This window comes from the organism of the source record quoted next, unplaced genomic scaffold, assembly GCF_019419815.1.
Source record: "Pyrus x bretschneideri cultivar Hongxiangsu unplaced genomic scaffold, Pyrus_bretschneideri_v1 Contig14, whole genome shotgun sequence".
Taxonomy (NCBI): Eukaryota; Viridiplantae; Streptophyta; class Magnoliopsida; order Rosales; family Rosaceae; genus Pyrus; species Pyrus x bretschneideri.
This window is the reverse complement of record NW_025999435.1, coordinates 1678661-1696825: the sequence shown is the minus strand read 5'-3', so window position 1 is coordinate 1696825 and position 18165 is coordinate 1678661. Positions and strand designations below refer to the sequence as shown.

At 39.4% G+C, this 18165-nt stretch overlaps 3 protein-coding genes and 1 pseudogene across 3 annotated transcripts; 3 read left to right on the top strand and 1 right to left on the bottom strand.

The window, feature by feature from the left end:
- Positions 1–840: 840 nt before the first annotated feature.
- LOC103962596 (disease resistance protein RPV1) lies at positions 841–7412 on the top strand. Its single transcript, XM_018651244.2, has 4 exons — positions 841–1459; positions 2217–3312; positions 3439–3810; positions 3903–7412. Exons 1-4 carry the CDS (start codon positions 957–959, stop codon positions 7365–7367), a joined length of 5436 nt encoding a protein of 1811 aa, XP_018506760.2. The 5' UTR covers positions 841–956; the 3' UTR covers positions 7368–7412.
- Positions 7413–7439: 27 nt separating this feature from the next.
- Positions 7440–11800, top strand: LOC103962618 (annotated as a pseudogene).
- A 1175-nt stretch (positions 11801–12975) lies between these two features.
- LOC103962617 (70 kDa peptidyl-prolyl isomerase-like) lies at positions 12976–14142 on the bottom strand. Its single transcript, XM_048580009.1, has 5 exons — positions 14005–14142; positions 13800–13922; positions 13560–13706; positions 13341–13468; positions 12976–13223 (listed from the first exon to the last, which is right to left on the bottom strand). The coding sequence occupies exons 1-5, from the start codon at positions 14140–14142 to the stop codon at positions 13085–13087; spliced, it is 675 nt and encodes a 224-aa protein (XP_048435966.1). The 3' UTR covers positions 12976–13084.
- Positions 14143–14887: 745 nt separating this feature from the next.
- On the top strand, positions 14888–16530 carry LOC125475296 (disease resistance protein RPV1-like). Its single transcript, XM_048580008.1, has 5 exons — positions 14888–15167; positions 15281–15470; positions 15560–15795; positions 15888–16103; positions 16298–16530. The coding sequence occupies exons 1-5, from the start codon at positions 14888–14890 to the stop codon at positions 16528–16530; spliced, it is 1155 nt and encodes a 384-aa protein (XP_048435965.1).
- Positions 16531–18165: the final 1635 nt, after the last annotated feature.

Below are 18165 nucleotides of genomic sequence, written 5' to 3'. Positions count from 1 at the left end.
TAAATAAGCAAAAGTTAGAGAGATAACCTTTGTTAAAGACATGAGCGAAACGGATACAAAATATCACACTGTAACTTTACTAGCTATAACATAAAAGGATGGCAGATAAAGAAAGATAGAGTGAGAGATACTGATATTATTTCTTTAGTTCTTTTTTTCGCAGTGTGGATTTTGATAACACACGGAGTGCTCTATTTATAGAGCCACATCCGCGATATACAAATGAGGGAAATCATTGCTCATTTTGACAATATCACACCTCCACTATTAATTCACTATTCTAAAGTCTTCTTATCTTTTGCCAAATGCATGTGGCATTCATCCCACTAATTTTACAATAACTTTAATTTTTTCACCTTTTTGAGATGAATGAGATTATAATGTGGGTGAAAATATAAGACGTGGGGTGGGTCTAGTAACACTCTTAATGAAATTTTCAAATAGCAAGTGTAACCCTGCATGTTTTACAAAATTACAATCTTTGTCCTTATATTATTCTCTTTGGCAATTTTTTTTTAATACATCGATATTTTTATACGAAGGAGATGGAGAGTTCGGTTAAGTCACACAGTGGGCAGCCTAACATATTCATAGCAACTTTATATAAAAGTTTACCAAACATTTGGACATTCTTTAACAAAAAAAAAGTTTACCTCAACAACTTTATTTTACCGTTGTTTATTCTCGCATAAATAGGTTTTTTATTTATTTTAAATACAACAATACCAAAGATGAATTTGAATTAATTTATTACTAACTTATTATGAGACTAAGTGAATTGCTATCCCTCCCTTGTAAATAATATGGTATGTTCCGAGACAAAAAAAAGTACAGCCCATCATCTTCTGACTCACTACCACAATTGCCACATTTTTTTTCTTCCCTCTACATCTCATCATTTTCCACTAGGCTCGTTGACGTGCACCCCTCTGTTCATCGCCGATCATTCTACGTCAATGGCTTCTTCTTCTTTTTGTTCCGAGTCGTCGTCTTCCTCCGGCCGTCGTAGTTGGAAATACGACGTTTTCCTCAACTTCAGAGGCGAAGACACTCGCAGGTCCTTCGTCTGCCATCTCTACAGAGCTCTGGACCAGAAAGCCATCCACACTTTCATCGACGCCGAAGAGCTCCGAAAAGGCAACCACCTCTCCGACCTACTCACAGCCATTCAAAACTCCAGGGTCTCGATCGTAGTTTTCTCTCCAAACTATGCTTCTTCCACCTGGTGCCTCAAAGAACTCGTCCAAATTCTGGAATGTATGGACTCGGACGGCCAGACTGTGGTGCCCGTCTTCTACGATGTCGATCCGTCTGACGTCCGCAAGCGCAAGAGGAGTTTTGCGGAGGCGTTTGCGAGACACGAACTCGACTCCGCGGCTGAGATGGCGGAGGTGCGGAGATGGAAGTCAGCTCTTACAAAAGCCTGCAATATATCGGGCTGGGATTCGCGAAATTACGAGTAATTCTACTTTGTTCATAATCTAATTATATTTTTGGTTCTTGTTTTCGAATTTCTTGTATGCCAATTTTACTTTCGATTCGCAAAATTACAAGTAATTCTACTTTGTTCATAATCTAATTATAGTTTTGGTACCTGTTTTCAGATTTCTTATATGCAAATTTTACTTTCGATTCGCGAAATTAGATGTAATTCTACTTTGTTCATAGCTAATTGTAGTTTTGGCTCCTGTTTTCGTATTTCTTATTTGCAAATTTTACTTCCGATTCCCTAAATTACAATTAATTCTACTTTGTTCATAATCTAATTATAGTTTTGGATCCTGTTTCCGGATTTCTTGTATGCTCTTTGTTCATAGTCTAATTATAGTGTTGGTTCCTGTTTTCGGATTTCTTGTATGCAAATTTTACTTCCGATTCCCGAAATTCCAGTTAATTCTACTTTGTTCATAGTCTAATTATAGTTTTGTTTCCTGCTTTAAGATTTCTTTTGTGCAAATTGTACTTTCGATTTGTGAAATTACAAGTAATTCTAATTTGTTCATATTCTGATTAGTTTGGTTTCCTAATTTGGGATTTCTTGGATGCAAATACTTTGGATTCGTGAAATTATAAGTAATTTTACTTTGTTCAGTCTTAAACTCTTAATTGGTGTTGGTATTACAGTATTATTGTTTACTATCAAATGCAGTAAGACTTGCTTTGATTCTTTACAGACGAAATGCTGAACTTTTATTTATTTATTCTTAATTTCACAGGGATGATGCAAGGCTTATTGCAGAAATTGTACAAGATATCTTTGATAAATTGACCCATATGTCGTCAAGTGAAGGCGAGGGCTTGGTTGGAATGGATTCCCAGCTAGATGAAATGAATTTGCAATTATGCCTTGGCACGGAGGATGTTCGCTTTGTTGGAATATGGGGTATGGGTGGAATAGGCAAAACAACCATTGCCAAAGCTGTTTATGATAAAATTGCTTGTCAATTTGAAGCTTACTGCTTTCTTGAAAATGTCAAGGAAGGTTTCTCCAGGCATGGTGCAATACATATGCAGGAAGAGCTTTTATCCAGAATCTTGAAGGAAAGGGTGCCAAGTTTAGGAACTTTGGACAAAGGTTCCAAGATGATAAGGGAAAGACTAGCTAAGAAAAAAGTTTTCCTTGTTCTTGATGACGTGGACAATATAGACCAAATTGAAGGCTTACTTGGAAAGCAACGTTCATTTGGCTGCGGAAGTAGAATTATTATAACAACACGAGATGAGCAATTACTAAGACTAAGCAGAGTTGATGCAATATATAGGCCCAAGTTTTTAAGTGACAATGAAGCTCGTGACCTCTTTATGCAATATGCCTTCAGAACAAACCAACCCACAAGTGACTACAATCATCTCACATGCCATGCTATAGAATATGCTAAAGGTTTGCCTTTAGCGCTCAAAGTCTTGGGAGGTTTTCTTGATAACAAAAGTGTACGCGAGTGGGAAGATGTGTTAGAGAAGATAAGGAAAATCCCACACATGGGAATTCAGGATGTGCTTAGAACGAGTTTTTATGGGCTGGACGATTCAGAGAAGGACATTTTTTTGGACATTGCTTGTTTCTTTAAAGGAATGAAAAAAGATCGTGCAACAAATATCCTGGAAGGTTGTGGCTTCTATCCTCATAGTGGATTAAGAGTTCTAATTAATAGATCTCTCATAACAATCTCAGATTATGGCACACTCGAGATGCATGATTTACTAGAAGAAATGGGTTGGGAAATTGTCCGCCAAGAATCTATTAAAGAGCCCGGGAGACGCAGTAGGCTGTGGAGTTATGAAGATGTTCATCCCGTGTTCACTCAAAATACAGTAAGATATAATCATCAATACTGTCCTTTTCATATGCAACTAGTGTAGAAATATGTATTTATTTTATATACATAATCAAGGTTATGGGTATTTGCACTTACTTAAATTCCCCCATTCTCTATCCAGGCTACAGAAGCTATTGAGAGCATAGTCCTGGACTTGTCAAACAAATCAGAAGAAGTATACTTAAATGCTGAAGCTTTTGTTGGAATGACGAGGCTAAGACTGCTCCGTATCCAATATCATAACCCCTCTAGACGTGTTTTCATACGATGCCCGAGTAGAGACTTTCCTTCTCATAAACAACGCCTGAGTGGAGACTTTCCTTCTCATAAACAACACCTGAGTGGAGACTTCAAGTATCTTTCTCATGAATTGAGGTATCTCGTTTGGCATGGCTGCCCCCTAAAGTCTTTGCCATCCAATTTTAACCCCAACAACCTAGTTGACCTTGACATACAATTTAGTAACATCCAACAACTTTGGGAAGGAACCAAGGTACAATCATCTTTTTCATATTTTTCTTTAAAATTGGCTAATTTCTCATTTGCTTTGTTATGTAATCCATGTTTTCCTGGATATTTGGACAGCATTTGAAAAGCTTGAAGTTCATCAATTTAAACCTCTCTCAATACCTTGAAAGAACCCCCGACTTAACTGAGGCAAAAAATCTGGAGGCATTATACCTTGAAAATTGTAAGAGTTTATTTGAGGTTCATCCATCCATTTCATCTCTTCAAAATCTTCTTGTTTTGAGTCTAAGAGGGTGCAAAAAACTGAGGAAATTTCCAAGCAGCATTGATATGAGATCTCTCAAATCTCTTAATCTTTCTGGCTGCTCAAAATTTGAGAAGTTTCCAGAGATCTCAAACGTCATGAAGGAACTTTCAAAACTTTGTTTAGATGGGACTGCAATTAAAGAACTGCCCTCGTCAATTAAAAATCTTACAGGGCTTGTTACTTTGAACTTAAAAGATTGCATAGAGCTTCAAAGTCTTCCAAGCAGCATTTATATGAGATCTCTCAAATCTCTTAATCTTTCTGGCTGCTCAAAATTTGAGAAGTTTCCAGAGATCTTAGACGTCATGAAGGAACTTTCAGAACTTCATTTAGATGGGACTGCAATTAAAGAACTGCCCTCATCAATTAAAAATCTTACAGGGCTTGTTACTTTGAACTTAAAAAATTGCATAGAGCTTCAAAGTCTTCCAAGCAGCATTTATATGAGATCTCTCAAATCTCTTAATCTTTCTGGCTGCTCAAAATTTGAGAAGTTTCCAGAGATCTTAGACGTCATGAAGGAACTTTCAGAACTTCATTTAGATGGGACTGCAATTAAAGAACTGCCCTCATCAATTAAAAATCTTACAGGGCTTGTTACTTTGAACTTAAAAAATTGCATAGAGCTTCAAAGTCTTCCAAGCAGCATTTATATGAGATTTCTCAAATCTCTTAATCTTTCTGGCTGCTCAAAATTTGAGAAGTTTCCAGAGATCTCAGACGTCATGAAGGAACTTTCAGAACTTCATTTAGATGGGACTGCAATTAAAGAACTGCCCTCATCAATTAAAAATCTTACAGGGCTTGTTACTTTGAACATAAAAGAGTGCATAGAGCTTCAAGGTCTTCCAAGCAGCATCTACCAACTTAAATCCCTAAAAGATGTTACTCTTTGTGGCTGTAAAAGTCTCAAGATGTTTCTAGAGAATTTAGAAGTTTCGAAGAATCTTTCGAAACTTTGTTTGGATGGCATTGCAATTAGAGATTTGCCCTTTTCAATTAAAAATCTTACAGGACTTCATACTTTCAACCTCAGAGGCTGCCTACAACTGAAAAGTCTTCCAAGCAGCATCTGCCAACTCAAGTCCCTTAGATGGTTTTCTCTTTCTGGCTGCTCAAATCTTGAGAAGTTTCCAGAGATTTTAGAAGTTATGGAAGAACTCCGGTTGCTTTGTTTGGATGGGACTGCAATTGAAGAATTGCCATCGTCGATAAATAATCTTACGGGGCTTCGTAGTTTGCGCCTTAAAGGCTGCTTGAAGCTTAAAAGTCTGCCGTGCAGTATCTGTCAACTCAAGTCCCTGAAAGATTTTACTCTTTCTGGCTGCTCAAATCTTGAGAAGTTTCCAGAGATTTTAGAAGTTATGGAAGAACTCCGGTCGCTTTGTTTGGATGAGACTGCAATTGAAGAACTGCCATCGTCGATAAATAATCTTACGGAGCTTCGTAGTTTGAGCCTTAAAGGCTGCCTGAAGCTTAAAAGTCTGCCATGCAGTATCTGTCAACTCAGGTCCCTGAAAAATTTTACTCTTTCTGGCTGCTCAAATCTTGAGAAGTTTCCAGAGATTTTAGAAGTTATGAAAGAACTCCAGTGGCTTTGTTTGGATGGGACTGCAATTGAAGAATTGCCATCGTCGATAAATAATCTTGCGGGGCTTCGTAGTTTGAGCCTTAAAGGCTGCTTGAAGCTTGAAAGTCTGCCGTGCAGTATCTGTCAACTCAGGTCCCTGAAAGATTTTACTCTTTCTGGCTGCTCAAATCTTGAGAAGTTTCCAGAGATTTTAGAAGTTATGGAAGAACTCCGGTCGCTTTGTTTGGATGAGACTGCAATTGAAGAACTGCCATCGTCGATAAATAATCTTACGGAGCTTCGTAGTTTGAGCCTTAAAGGCTGCCTGAAGCTTAAAAGTCTGCCATGCAGTATCTGTCAACTCAGGTTCCTGAAAGATTTTACTCTTTCTGGCTGCTCAAATCTTGAAAAGTTTCCAGAGATTTTAGAAGTTATGGAAGAACTCCGGTCGCTTTGTTTGGATGAGACTGCAATTGAAGAACTACCATCGTCGATAAATAATCTAACGGGGCTTCGTGGTTTGAGCCTTGAAGGCTGCTTGAAGCTTAAAAGTCTGCCATGCAGTATCTGTTTCAAGTCCTTGAAATATTTTACTCTTTCTGGCTGCACAAATCTTGAGAAGTTTCCAGAGATTTTAGAAGTTATGGAAGAACTCCGGTCGCTTTGTTTGGATGAGACTGCAATTGAAGAACTGCCATTGTCAATAAATAATCTTACAGGGCTTCATAGTTTGAGCCTTAAGGGCTGCTTGAAGCTTAAAAGTCTGCCATGCAGTATCTGTCAACTCAAGTCCCTGAAAGATTTTACTCTTTCTGGCTGCTCAAATCTTGAAAAGTTTCCAGAGATTTTAGAAGTTATGGAAGAACTCCAATCGCTTTGTTTGGATGAGACTGCAATTGAAGAACTGCCATCGTCGATAAATAATCTTACGGGGCTTCGTAGTTTGAGCCTTGAAGGCTGCTTGGAGCTTATAAGTCTGCCATGCAGTATTTGTCATCTCAAGTCCCTTGGATGGTTTTCTCTTTCTGGCTCCAAAAATCTTGAGAAGTTCCCAGAGATTTTAGAAGTTATGGGAGAACTCAATTCGCTTTGTTTGGATAAGACTGCAATTGAAGAATTGCCATTGTCGATAAATAATCTTACGGGGCTTTGTAGTTTGAGCCTTGAAGGCTGCTTGAAGCTTAAAAGTCTGCCATGCAGTATCTGTCAACTCAAGTCACTTAGATGGTTTTCTCTTTCTGGCTCCAAAAATCTTGAGAAGTTTCCAGAGATTTTAGAAGTTATGGGAGAACTCAAATGGCTTTGTTTGGATGAGACTGCAATTGAAGAACTACCATCGTCGATAAATAATCTTACGGGGCTTCGTAGTTTGAGCCTTAAATGCTGCTTGAAGCTTAAAAGTCTGCCGTGCAGTATCTGTCAACTCAAGTCCCTGAAAGATTTTACTCTTTCTGGCTGCTCAAATCTTGAGAAGTTTCCAGAGATTTTAGAAGTTATGAAAGAACTCCAGTGGCTTTGTTTGGATGGGACTGCAATTGAAGAACTGCCATCGTCGATAAATAATCTTACGGGGCTTTGGAGTTTGAGCCTTGACGACTGCTTGAAGCTTAAAAGTCTACCATGCAGTATCGATCAACTCAAGTCCCTGATATATATTTTTCGTAGTGACTGCCCAAATCTTGAGACAGAGAACTTACCGAATTGAGGGTTTCAATTGTAATGAATTCAATTCTCTATGTTGTCGGAGCCATTTGAAAACCCACATACTTTTTGAGTCAATATGCTCCCTCGGTTCAAAACTGAGAAAAGATGGGCGGGGGCGGACAGAGAGAGATTATGCGACGATGAGCGGGGGCGGACGAAACGTGAACGGAAACTTAAACGCGGTGTTTTATGCGAAGGCGTATCATCCGATTCAGGCAGGAAGCATAGACGGTACTGACACACTTCCGCACGACAATGCCGTCTACCGAGCCTTCCTCTGCTCCTCCGCCGGCCTCTGTAACCACACATTCTCTCTCTTCTCCTTTTATCCTTTTTCTCTAATCTCCCCACCCTTTGCTTCTACTTCTTTTCTTTCAGCCATGAGCTTTTTACTTATACTTTGTCCCTGTAACTCTTTTGCTTTTGCAGATGACCCCCTGGGCGATCCCCGGCTCCTCGGCGACCCTCTTTGCACTCTTTTCGTCGGCCACCTTTCTCATCTCACCACTGAACGCACTCTTCGCAAGGTTCATCTCTTTTTTTCCCCCCTTTCTCTCTCTCTCACACACATACACATTCTGTTTGGTTGCTCAGAAAATTGAGCAGAGAAAGAAATAGAGAGAAAGTTGTTCGACTGTGATCGGTAGAAACCCAATTCAGTGGAAATTCTTGGTCTAAAAACGAATTTTGAATTTGGGTTTTCAGGCTATGAGCAAGTATGGTCGGGTCAAAAACTTGTGCTTGGTCAGGCACATTGGTGAACTTCTTAATTTTGGTTTGAATTCGAACTCTGTATAGAATGTCAAAACATTACAACTACAGTGCTCTTGAATATTATGCATATTGGTTTGCAGAGTTTTATGTGTGTGCGTGCGTGTGTGTGTTTTTTTTTTTGACACAATACTGTGAGAGTCCTTCTTTGGAATTTGATTGGTGCAATTTTTCCAGTAACTGGTGCCTCGCGTGGATATGCTTTTGTTGAATATGAAACCGAAAGGGAGATGCAGCATGCGTATAAGGTGCTGCAACTTTTTAAGCACTCTCTGTAGTCTATACAATATGGAATCTCTTCTTATATTTTCATATATGTACATGCATATTTATGTGGCGGGGAGTTCTAATTTGACACTCTGGTACTGGTGATGGATTTCGCTTCAAGCATAATAGTATTGGTGATTGTTCTCATATACACATCCTTCTCTCATGAAATTAAATTTATTGGCTGTGCTTGCTAGTATTGTGAAAAAAGACATGCATATCAATTTTATGTGGTTGGATAGCATATTTCGTAATGGTATGACGAGGCAAGCCGGAAGTTCAAGGAAAAGAAAATAGGGGATAATGTGAAAATATGATCTGCATATGTCATAACATGTCTATGATGAGCTTAGATTAGTTGCTTGTTTGCACGAAGCTCACCATTCCTTGATTGATGATTCTAAAGTTATTGTTGATTACAACAGACAGCAGTTGATAACCAGGCGTATTCTTCTACCTTCAGTTTGCATATGCCTATAGGGGTCAAGTTCATCTGATTTTATTGTTTTACCAGGAGGTGGTTTCTGTGGCAAGAAGGAATCTAGACAGCTTCGTTTTGGAGGATGAGAAAACCATTTCGAGCTCCCCTGTATGCATAACTGTCTTAATTACGTAATATATTTTGTAAACTTGCAGTGAACTAGATGTACCGACTCTTTACCGTTTATTTATCGTGGTAACCAGGCGTCCAATCCCGTAGGACGAGCTGGAGAGACTTGGGAGACTTGGTGACCCGGGTTCGATCCCCGGCAACGGCGCCAAAATTTGATGTGAGAATTACTTGACACTCAAATTAAACCCTCGTTTGACAATTGTAGTATATGAATAAGTAGGGATCGTTCTTAACCGGGGATTAGGAGGGATTGCAAAATCACTTGGAGATTGACTCAAAAACGTAAATAAAGTTTGAAAACACTAAACTAGACTCAAAGAATGCAAACTAAACGATAAAACACTAAAACAAATCAAAAGACTCAAAGAATACAAAACGCTTATAAACACAAACTAAGACACTTTCTAACTAAATTAGACACTAAGGTAAAGGGGGATTGGTTTTGGACGAGATTAAACTAAATGGGCAGATTGTAAGAAAACAGATTTTAAGACAAAATTGTGATGAATCAATGGATGATGGGATAGCTAAGGGGTTCTTCTCCACACATGAAAAATATGCAACGTAAATCAATTTCCAATTATCAATCCAATAAGTTGTGAACCTCGACACTCCAAGTTAATTAGGTCCGCTTAAATTAACCTTCAGATTTCCTTAAAATCATTAAATTTGGATGAATATGCATCGCAAACAAATTATTCCTAACAAATTCTCTATATGAACAACATGATAAAGATATAAGTTAGAATCATTACGTTCTTTGGAAATCATAAGCATCGACAAGGCATTTGTAACTATGGAAAGCATGATACGCTTGCCAGGAATCTACTTAACATGATTGTGACTAGCAACCTTCACTACTTGTGAATATAAATTCATAACGATTAGGTGAAACAAACTTATATCCTAGCACCAAATTCAAGCATGCAAATTAAGCGTGCACTCTCAATCAACATACAAGAATAAGTTCTAAATCAAACGGTTAAGCAAATTGTATTCAAAACTTATGCAACGATAACTGGAAGTAATCAACTTATTTCACATATATAATCATGGTTTCGAATCACCCCCTAGCTAACTAGGGGGTTTAGCCTCTCATGTTCACAGAAAGAGAAATACAATTGAATTTAAACATAAAGCACAAAGGATTGATTACACCTAGAACGCCCAACGAATCCACTTGAATTTCGGCGCGTCCAAGCTCCTCTTTCCTCTTCTCCTTGCTGCGGCAGAGATGTTGTGTGGGTTTATTTTGGTGATTTTTTTTGACTTTGGGATGGATTTAGGGTGTTAAAGTGGGCGGCAATGGTCGTGGAATGATGTGTAAGAAGTGATTGAATAATTTATGAATTATGGGATTATGGTGGCTGATTTGATTATAGGTAGTGCACGGCTTAATGGATAATTAGTGGGAGATAATGGGATAGTGTGGATGGTGGGAGAATAAATAAATGGCAATGGGATCATGGTGGCTACGGCTTAAATGTGAATTAATTAGGTTTTGTGGTGCTGCATGATATGAATGAAAAGTAGGGGAATTAGCGTCAATTTGGAAGGTATTGCTGGGAGAAAAATAGGGTAGAATGGGTGATATGGATGGGTGCGGCTGCAAGATTATTGTGGCTTGTTTGAGTAGGATTCCTCGTTTTGGTAAGAATTCATCGTTGGAGTAGGAATTCGTCGTTTCTTCACGTCTTCAACTCATTCATTCCTCTTTCGCTCCAAAAGGCTCCAATTTGCATCTTCTTGCACACTTTGGCCTTATAATCTGAAAATATACAAAAGTGGCCTTAAACACTGAAATAGATAAGTAAACACAACATAAATGCACGAGAACAAGCTAATTAAGTCGCATGAATATGCTCCTATCACCCACCTCCACCAGAAGGAAGATACATGTCACCCTATCAGGCATTTTTCTTCTTTTGGTCCCATTAGCCATTTATTTTCCTCCCTGATTTCAGCAGCCTATAGCTAGTAGCAGTTGCTCAAAGCAGTTTAGATCATTTAGCTTTCGAGCATTATGAGATCTCTCCTCATGGGACTTGTATCACAGAGTCTTTGTTTCTTGTTTGTGTTTGTAGGTCCCGTCCCCACCTAGAAGGAAAAGGAGCCCCATGGATAGTGAAGAAAGTACCCATAAAAGGTCCATGGACAGGGAAGCGAACATGTGCAAAAGTAGTCCTGTGGAGAACGAAGAAAGGTTTTACAAAAGATCTATTGACCCAGAGGACAGTTCTGTAAGGAGCTCAACTGAGACAGAAGAACACTATCACAACGGGAGCTCGGTTGACAGAGCAGAATGCTCTCACAGGAGCTCTAGGGATAGGGATGAGTGCTCTCACAGGAGGATCTCTAGGGATAGGGACGAGCATTCTCACAAAAGGAGCTCGAGGGATGGGGATGAGTGTGCTCACAGGCGGCACAAGTCCTGTCACCGTGTGAGGTCCACCAGCTGTGATCGCTATTAAGATTTTCAGCTGGAGTTAGGAAGGGGTTATGGAAAGATCGAGGAGAGCAGTCAGTCATGATTTCGTAAGACCCGTCGGGAACTCGAAAGTCACAATATACTCATGAGCTAGTCGTAAACACAAGCAAAAAGAATGTCCAATTTGCTTGACTTTCTCCTTCACACTCAACTTCTTCCACCATCGTCGGTTGATGGTGTCAATATGTATCACGATTTGCTCATTCACATTTAGAAATGCAGGGATCATGCTATGTAGAACTGTGTGCATTCAAATTTAGAACAAGAGCTCATGCAATGTATGGAAATTCAAGTCGCCGAATATTTTGGAACACACACTAGTAGAAATTGGTATATACTTTTAACGATACAGAATTACCTTTAAGGCTTTAACATTGCACGAGCAGGGTAAATGTTTTCATCCATATTAATCGATTTGATCGGTTTGGTTTGAGGTCAAACGATTTAAATACCGAAATAAACCAATTTATGTTTTGTTTGGTTCGTTTTTTCAAAATTTTGAAGGCGAGGAAATTTTTCAAAATGTCATGTGAACTTATATTTTTCAATGTCATATGGAATAAAATTTAAGCGATTTATGCCAATTTTTTAAATTCATTAATTTATTCTCACCCTAAATCGTTTCAACACCTCACTCCTCTTCTAATAAGTTGTCTTTGACAACAAAAATTCTAGGTTTTCTCAAAAAATACAAAAAAAAAAAAATGATTAATTTGATATACAATGATCTGAGAGTTTGCCGTTAAGAAAAAATGAATGACTTGCACTCACTTATCTGTATTTCAGAGTGTAAATTCAAAATATAGTCACTAAAAACCCTCTAATTTATGATACAGTAAAATAATATTCACTATATTAAAATGTTCGAAATAACTCTGTACACAATTTATGTGCAGGGAACATGACTTACAAAACTTAACAAAATATAGATAAGATAACCAATAAAAATTTTAAAAAATTAGTATCTAAACTTAAACAAAATATGGATGGAATGACGAATAATAATTTTAAAAAATTAGTATGACTACGCTTATAATTTAGCTCTTAAGACAAGGATTGAACAAACGTTTATAAATTCAATGACATTTCAAAAGCTTAAATGACTCTTTACTACAATGAAAATTCTACGATAGTGAAAAGGTGTTGTATACTTACATAACAACGTAAGTTCAAAACCCATCAGTGACAATATTATAATTAGAAAAATGATCATGCTGCTTCATCCCCGGACCTCTTATTCAGGTAACGGGTGTTCTTTTGTTTTCTTTTGTGTACGTTGTACTACTTGGTAAGAAACCGTTTGGAATTGATTTTGTAGCAACCACTTGTGAGGCTCACAAGTGCTTCTACCATCTTAGAAAATTTCTTGAAAGTCGAACACTTCATGAAAAACAATAGAAGCAAGCACTTCTCAAATACGCTTATATAGTGCAAAAGCACTTTTATTTAGAAGCACTTTTTAACTGTCAGAAGCACATTTAGCCACAAACATTTTGACAAACCCGAGGTTTTACATTACTAATCTTGTTCAAAAATGCACACAACCTCAAATTTTGTTTCGATTACATGACAACCTCAATCATGCCTTGCTGTCGATGGTCATCGGCACCGGCTCCTGTTTGTTCATTTTTGCAAATATGTTGCCGTAGAACTGCGCGTTCTTCTTGTTGTACTCTCTCACTTTCTGCTTCAATACCTTGTACTCCAGTTTCACATCCCTGGAAATACATAACCGCAATCCCACACAAGTTAATCGACATACGAAACATAAAAACGACACAACTCGTCAACGAACCATCTAAGACGAACAAAAACGACACGACTCATCTACGAACCTGTTGTCGGGGTCTATCTCAAGGGCCTTCTTGATATCCAGCTCTGATAAGTCCAAATCCACAAGTTGGATATACGCTTGCGCCCTTCTGTACAAAGCCTTCACATTCCGGCTGTCTAAATCCAAAACCTCCATATCAATGCTCTCACACATAAGAAGAGAAACAAACTACACTACCATCGCACTCGCGTGGAGATATGGGAAACCGGCGAGCTTGTACCTTTGTGCAGAGCTTCTCTGCCTGCTTGTAGTCTTTGAGTTTCAGCTTGCACGCAGCATCATTCAGATTGCAGGTTATTTTCAGCACCTTCGCCCGCTGCTTCTCCTCGTCACTGAAAGTGGAGTCATATTCGACAAACCTCACAGCCTGTCACTGAAAATTAGATGTTTTTATGAGTTGCCATAAAGGTCCAAGTAAAATCGGTGTCACTGAAGCAAGAGGCAAGACTGCTGGATATACCTTTTCGTATCTCTTGGAGGCTCTTTCGTGTTTACCAGCCTTGAAGAGTGCATTCCCTTCTTCCTTCTTCTTCCCAGCGGTTTCGAGTTTTTCTTGTGTGTTCGTGTCCCAAGACTCCTTGTCCTGCAACCAGTAAAGTAAGTTAGACCGGCTTAATTCACAACGGGGAACGGGGACTGCGTCGAGGGCAACATATCATACTTACCTTGACAAAGGAGACCAGCTCCACCTCATAATGGACCGTCGAATTTGCAGGAACAACAGCCAAATCTTGTGCTGATTTGGTCAACCCGAATGCATATTCTGGTTGAATGGTCACAAGAGCCACTTCACCGTTCTTCATGTTCTTTACAGCTCTATCGAGTCCCTCAATTACTTGCTCTGCAAACAATCAATACATCTCAAGTTTTCCTGTTTGGAATTTTAACTCAATAGTTTCAGAGAAATGACGTCGAAAGGAGATGATTATCTTCATCCGTCTTGAAGATCGTGCCGTCAGGCAACTTCCCAACAAGTTTCACTGCCAGACCAAAACAAATACAGAATTTAAGATCCGCGGACATTCGGGTGCTCATATCCCTCTCCCTCCTTCAATGTCTTTTTCAGGACCTTATCTTTGGTAACATCAGAAACCGTCTTCCACGATAGCAACTGGAGTGCTATCTCAATGGTCGCATTTGGCGGCACTGCACCTTCATCCCCTATAGCTGACCTGCCCGCCTCGCCAAATCCATCTACAAAATTATAGCCGTTAAGTTTTCATCTTGTGAATAAATATGAATACTCTCAATAAATAAGTAATCAACAAGTGAGCATATGGGCACAGGACTCACATTGTGGCTTTACAGTCAAAAGGACCTTTTTCGCCTTTCTTCATTGTTTTCACAGCTTTTGCCAAGGCGGGGCAGAAATAGCCTGCAATCAAAGAGGTTTCACACTCAGATTATTTGGAAAAAAACGATTCTTTCTGTCGCAAGTAAACATATGAGATACGGCAATGAAACTAATCATCCTGGACAGTAAACTCGACCCCATCGGATTTCGAAACAAGAGTCCCATCTTCAAGCCGAGCCACGCACTTAACTGAGATGCCAACAAAGCAATGTGTAAGAAACCAATGGGATAAGGCTGCCTACAACTTAAAAGTCTTCCAAGTAGCGTCTCCCAACTCAAGTCCCTTAGATGTGTTACTCTCTCGCTGCAAAAATCTTGAGAAGTTTCCAGAAATTTCAGTAGCTATGAAGCAGCCTTCAGAGCTTTATATGGATGAGACTGCAATTGAAGAATTGCCGACGTCGATAAAACATCTTCCGGGGCTCGAAACTTTGAGCCTAAAAGGATGCTCGAAGCTTAAAATACTGCCATGCAGTATCTGTCAACTTAAGTCCCTGAGATATTTTACTCTTTCTGGCTGCTCAAATCTTGAGAGAAGTTTCCAGAGATTTTAGAAGTTATGGAAGAGCTCTGGTGCCTTTATGTAGATGGGACCGCAATTATGGAACTACCCTCGTCAATTGATCTTTCCGGGCTGAGTACTTTGAAGCTAAATGGTTGTCTTGGGCTTCAAGGTCTTCCAAGCAGCATCTGCCAACTCAAGTCTCTTAGAGATGTTTCTCTTTCTGGCTGCTCAAGTTTTGAGAAGTTTCCTGAGATTTCAAAAGTTACAGAAGGGTTCACTTACCTTTATTTAGATAAGACAGCACTTAAAGAACTTCTCTCATCAATTATAAATCTTTCCGGGGTCGAATCTTTGAACCTAGAAGGCAATCTTTGAACCTAGAAGGTTGCCGAGGCCTTAAAAGTCTTCCATGCAGCATCTGGGAACTCAAGTGCCTTAGAGATGTCAATCTTTCTCGTTGCTCAAATTTTCAGAAGTTTCCAGAGATTTCAATGGTTGTGAAGGGGTTATCGAGTCTTTGTTTGGATGAGACTGCAATTGAAGAATTGCCTTCGTCGATAAAACATCTTACTGGGCTGAGTACTTTGAATCTCAGAGGTTGCCGAGGGCTTGAAGTTCTTCCAAGCAGCATATTTCAACTTAATTCCCTCAGAGATGTTACTCTTTCTGGCTGTTCAAATTTTGAGAAGTTTCCAGAGATATCAGAAGCTACGAAGGTGCTTACGTACCTTCTTTAGATAGGACTGCAATAAGAGAACTGGCGTCGTCAATTGAAAATCTTAGGTCTGTTTCTTTGAACCTTAAGGACTGCAGAGAACTTAAGAGTCTTCTAAGCAGCATATGTCAACTCAAGTCCCTCAAATATGGCACTCTTTCTGGTTGTCCAAAGCTTGAGGTGCTTCCAAGTATTTTAGAGTATATTCAACGATTATGGAATGCTTGATTTAGGTGGAACATTTAACCAAGTTTTTTCTGGATCTGTCACAGCTCTGATAAACCTTGGTTTCTTGAATTTCAAAGAAGTTTGGATTTTTCCAAGCATTACTGGTAGGAAATCTTTGTTATCTTTGATTTTATTTGCTGCTCAAATATTGGGAAGTTTCCAAGTATTCAGAAGTTATGAAGGAGAGCAATCAGTGCTCCACCAAATATGTGACTGCAACTAAGTTTGGTCAGTTGGTTGTTGCTTCAGATCTGATTTTCTATCAACCTGTTGATGGAGTTGTGGTTGATGGAGTTAATGTGTTGTTGATACCTTTGGGGCTGGATTGTCTATTTCTGGGAAAGTTTGGCTGTAGCTGCTTACGGGGCTATGGAGATGGGTTATTGTAGTCCTGCTTGGTTAGGAATGGAAGACATGGCTCTAGTAGCTTACGAATTGCTCAGTTGGATACCCACCGTTGGTACTCGCACCATGGGAAGTGGCAAGTGGCCGAACCATTGGGGTTTCACTTTATGCTTTAAAAAACTCTAGAGGACTTGCAACTCCAATTTCTTGGGAGGAGGGTTGGGTTTGGCCATCTCCTGTTGTGGCATTTTCATTCAGAGGACCCAATTTCCAAGCCCTGAAATTCTCAAGCCTGATGTGGCGGGCACCAGGGATGAACATTTTTCCTTGGACTGGAGAGTTAGGTGCATCAAGTTTTCCAACAGACCACCGTTGAGTGAAGTTCAATATATTGTCTGGTACTTCAGTATCATGCCCTCGTGTGTGCGTCATCGCTGCTTTCCTCAAGGCTAACCACACCTCGAACAGTAAAACAGCAATAAATCTGTCTTGATGACAGCTTATTTTCTTGACAACACACGAAAGCCTCTACAAGATGTCAGCAGCCGAAGTTTCAACTCCAGATGATCGTGGCAGTGAAAACATAAATCCAATGCGAGCTCTCTACTCAAACAGGAGTTGCCAGCACTCTCTATAGCTAGTCCAGGGGACATTAACTTCCTGGCTTATTTCAGATGTGTGCCCAGAGGAATACAAATGGTTTCCTTTTATCCTTCGCAGAACAGTCGGTAATGTTCGCCGTGCAATTTCAACTTACAATGCCATGGTTTCTCCATTCAAGTCATGTTAAAGTTGAGCATCGTAACCTTATTTTCACCAGAGCTAATCAATAGCCATCTTATAAAATCCCATTCACTACGAGGTCTTGGCAAGCAATTCCCGAGTTTGGAGGCTTGGTATGGAATGATGGAGAGTGCACAGGTGAGACCGTGAGATGCCCTGGCTGCCACGTTATTTGTTGTTTTTACTTGAATGAATCTAAACGGGTTTTATTACTAATTTATGTTTCGTCCAGTGGTTGGTTAACCCTCCTCTACTTGCCATAATCTTCTAATCATCACTGCCTCATGTGCTTTATAAAAAAGAATGGGCGATCCCAAGTTAACAAGGCTCCCCGCGTTGCGAGAGTTGAGCGAAGAACGTCTATTGTACGCAGCCTTGCTTAGCAAAGAGGCTGTTTCCACGTCTCATGTGCTGTATAATGCATTTGATATTCCCGGATTTCCCATTGCCTAGTTTCTTTCACGATGCTTGATATACAAAATTTAGATGGAGGAAATGAGAATTTTTAAGCTCAATACCATGATCAATGGATTGTGTTATGTTTTTTTATCATGAGGTGAAGGACAATTTCATTTCATCATCACACTAACTAGTTCTATCTTTATATGTACAAGCAGGAAGGAGAAGGAACTACGGAGGAAGCAAAGAAGAGTAATGTCGCCGGAAAGCTTGAGAAGCATCAGCAAGTTTGCACGCTAAACTCCCAGATTGAAGGACAGTTTGGGGGTAAGTGGTTTTTGGCTTTGCATGTACCTTCCCGTCCTTGCGAATGTGACAGGGCAGAGCTGATGGCTGAGTTTAATAACTCGTTTTAATACATTCGATTGTATTTGTTTTCTGCATCATCTTATTTTGTTTCGTAAACTAATCTGTCAGGCACATCTTGGAAGGTAAGG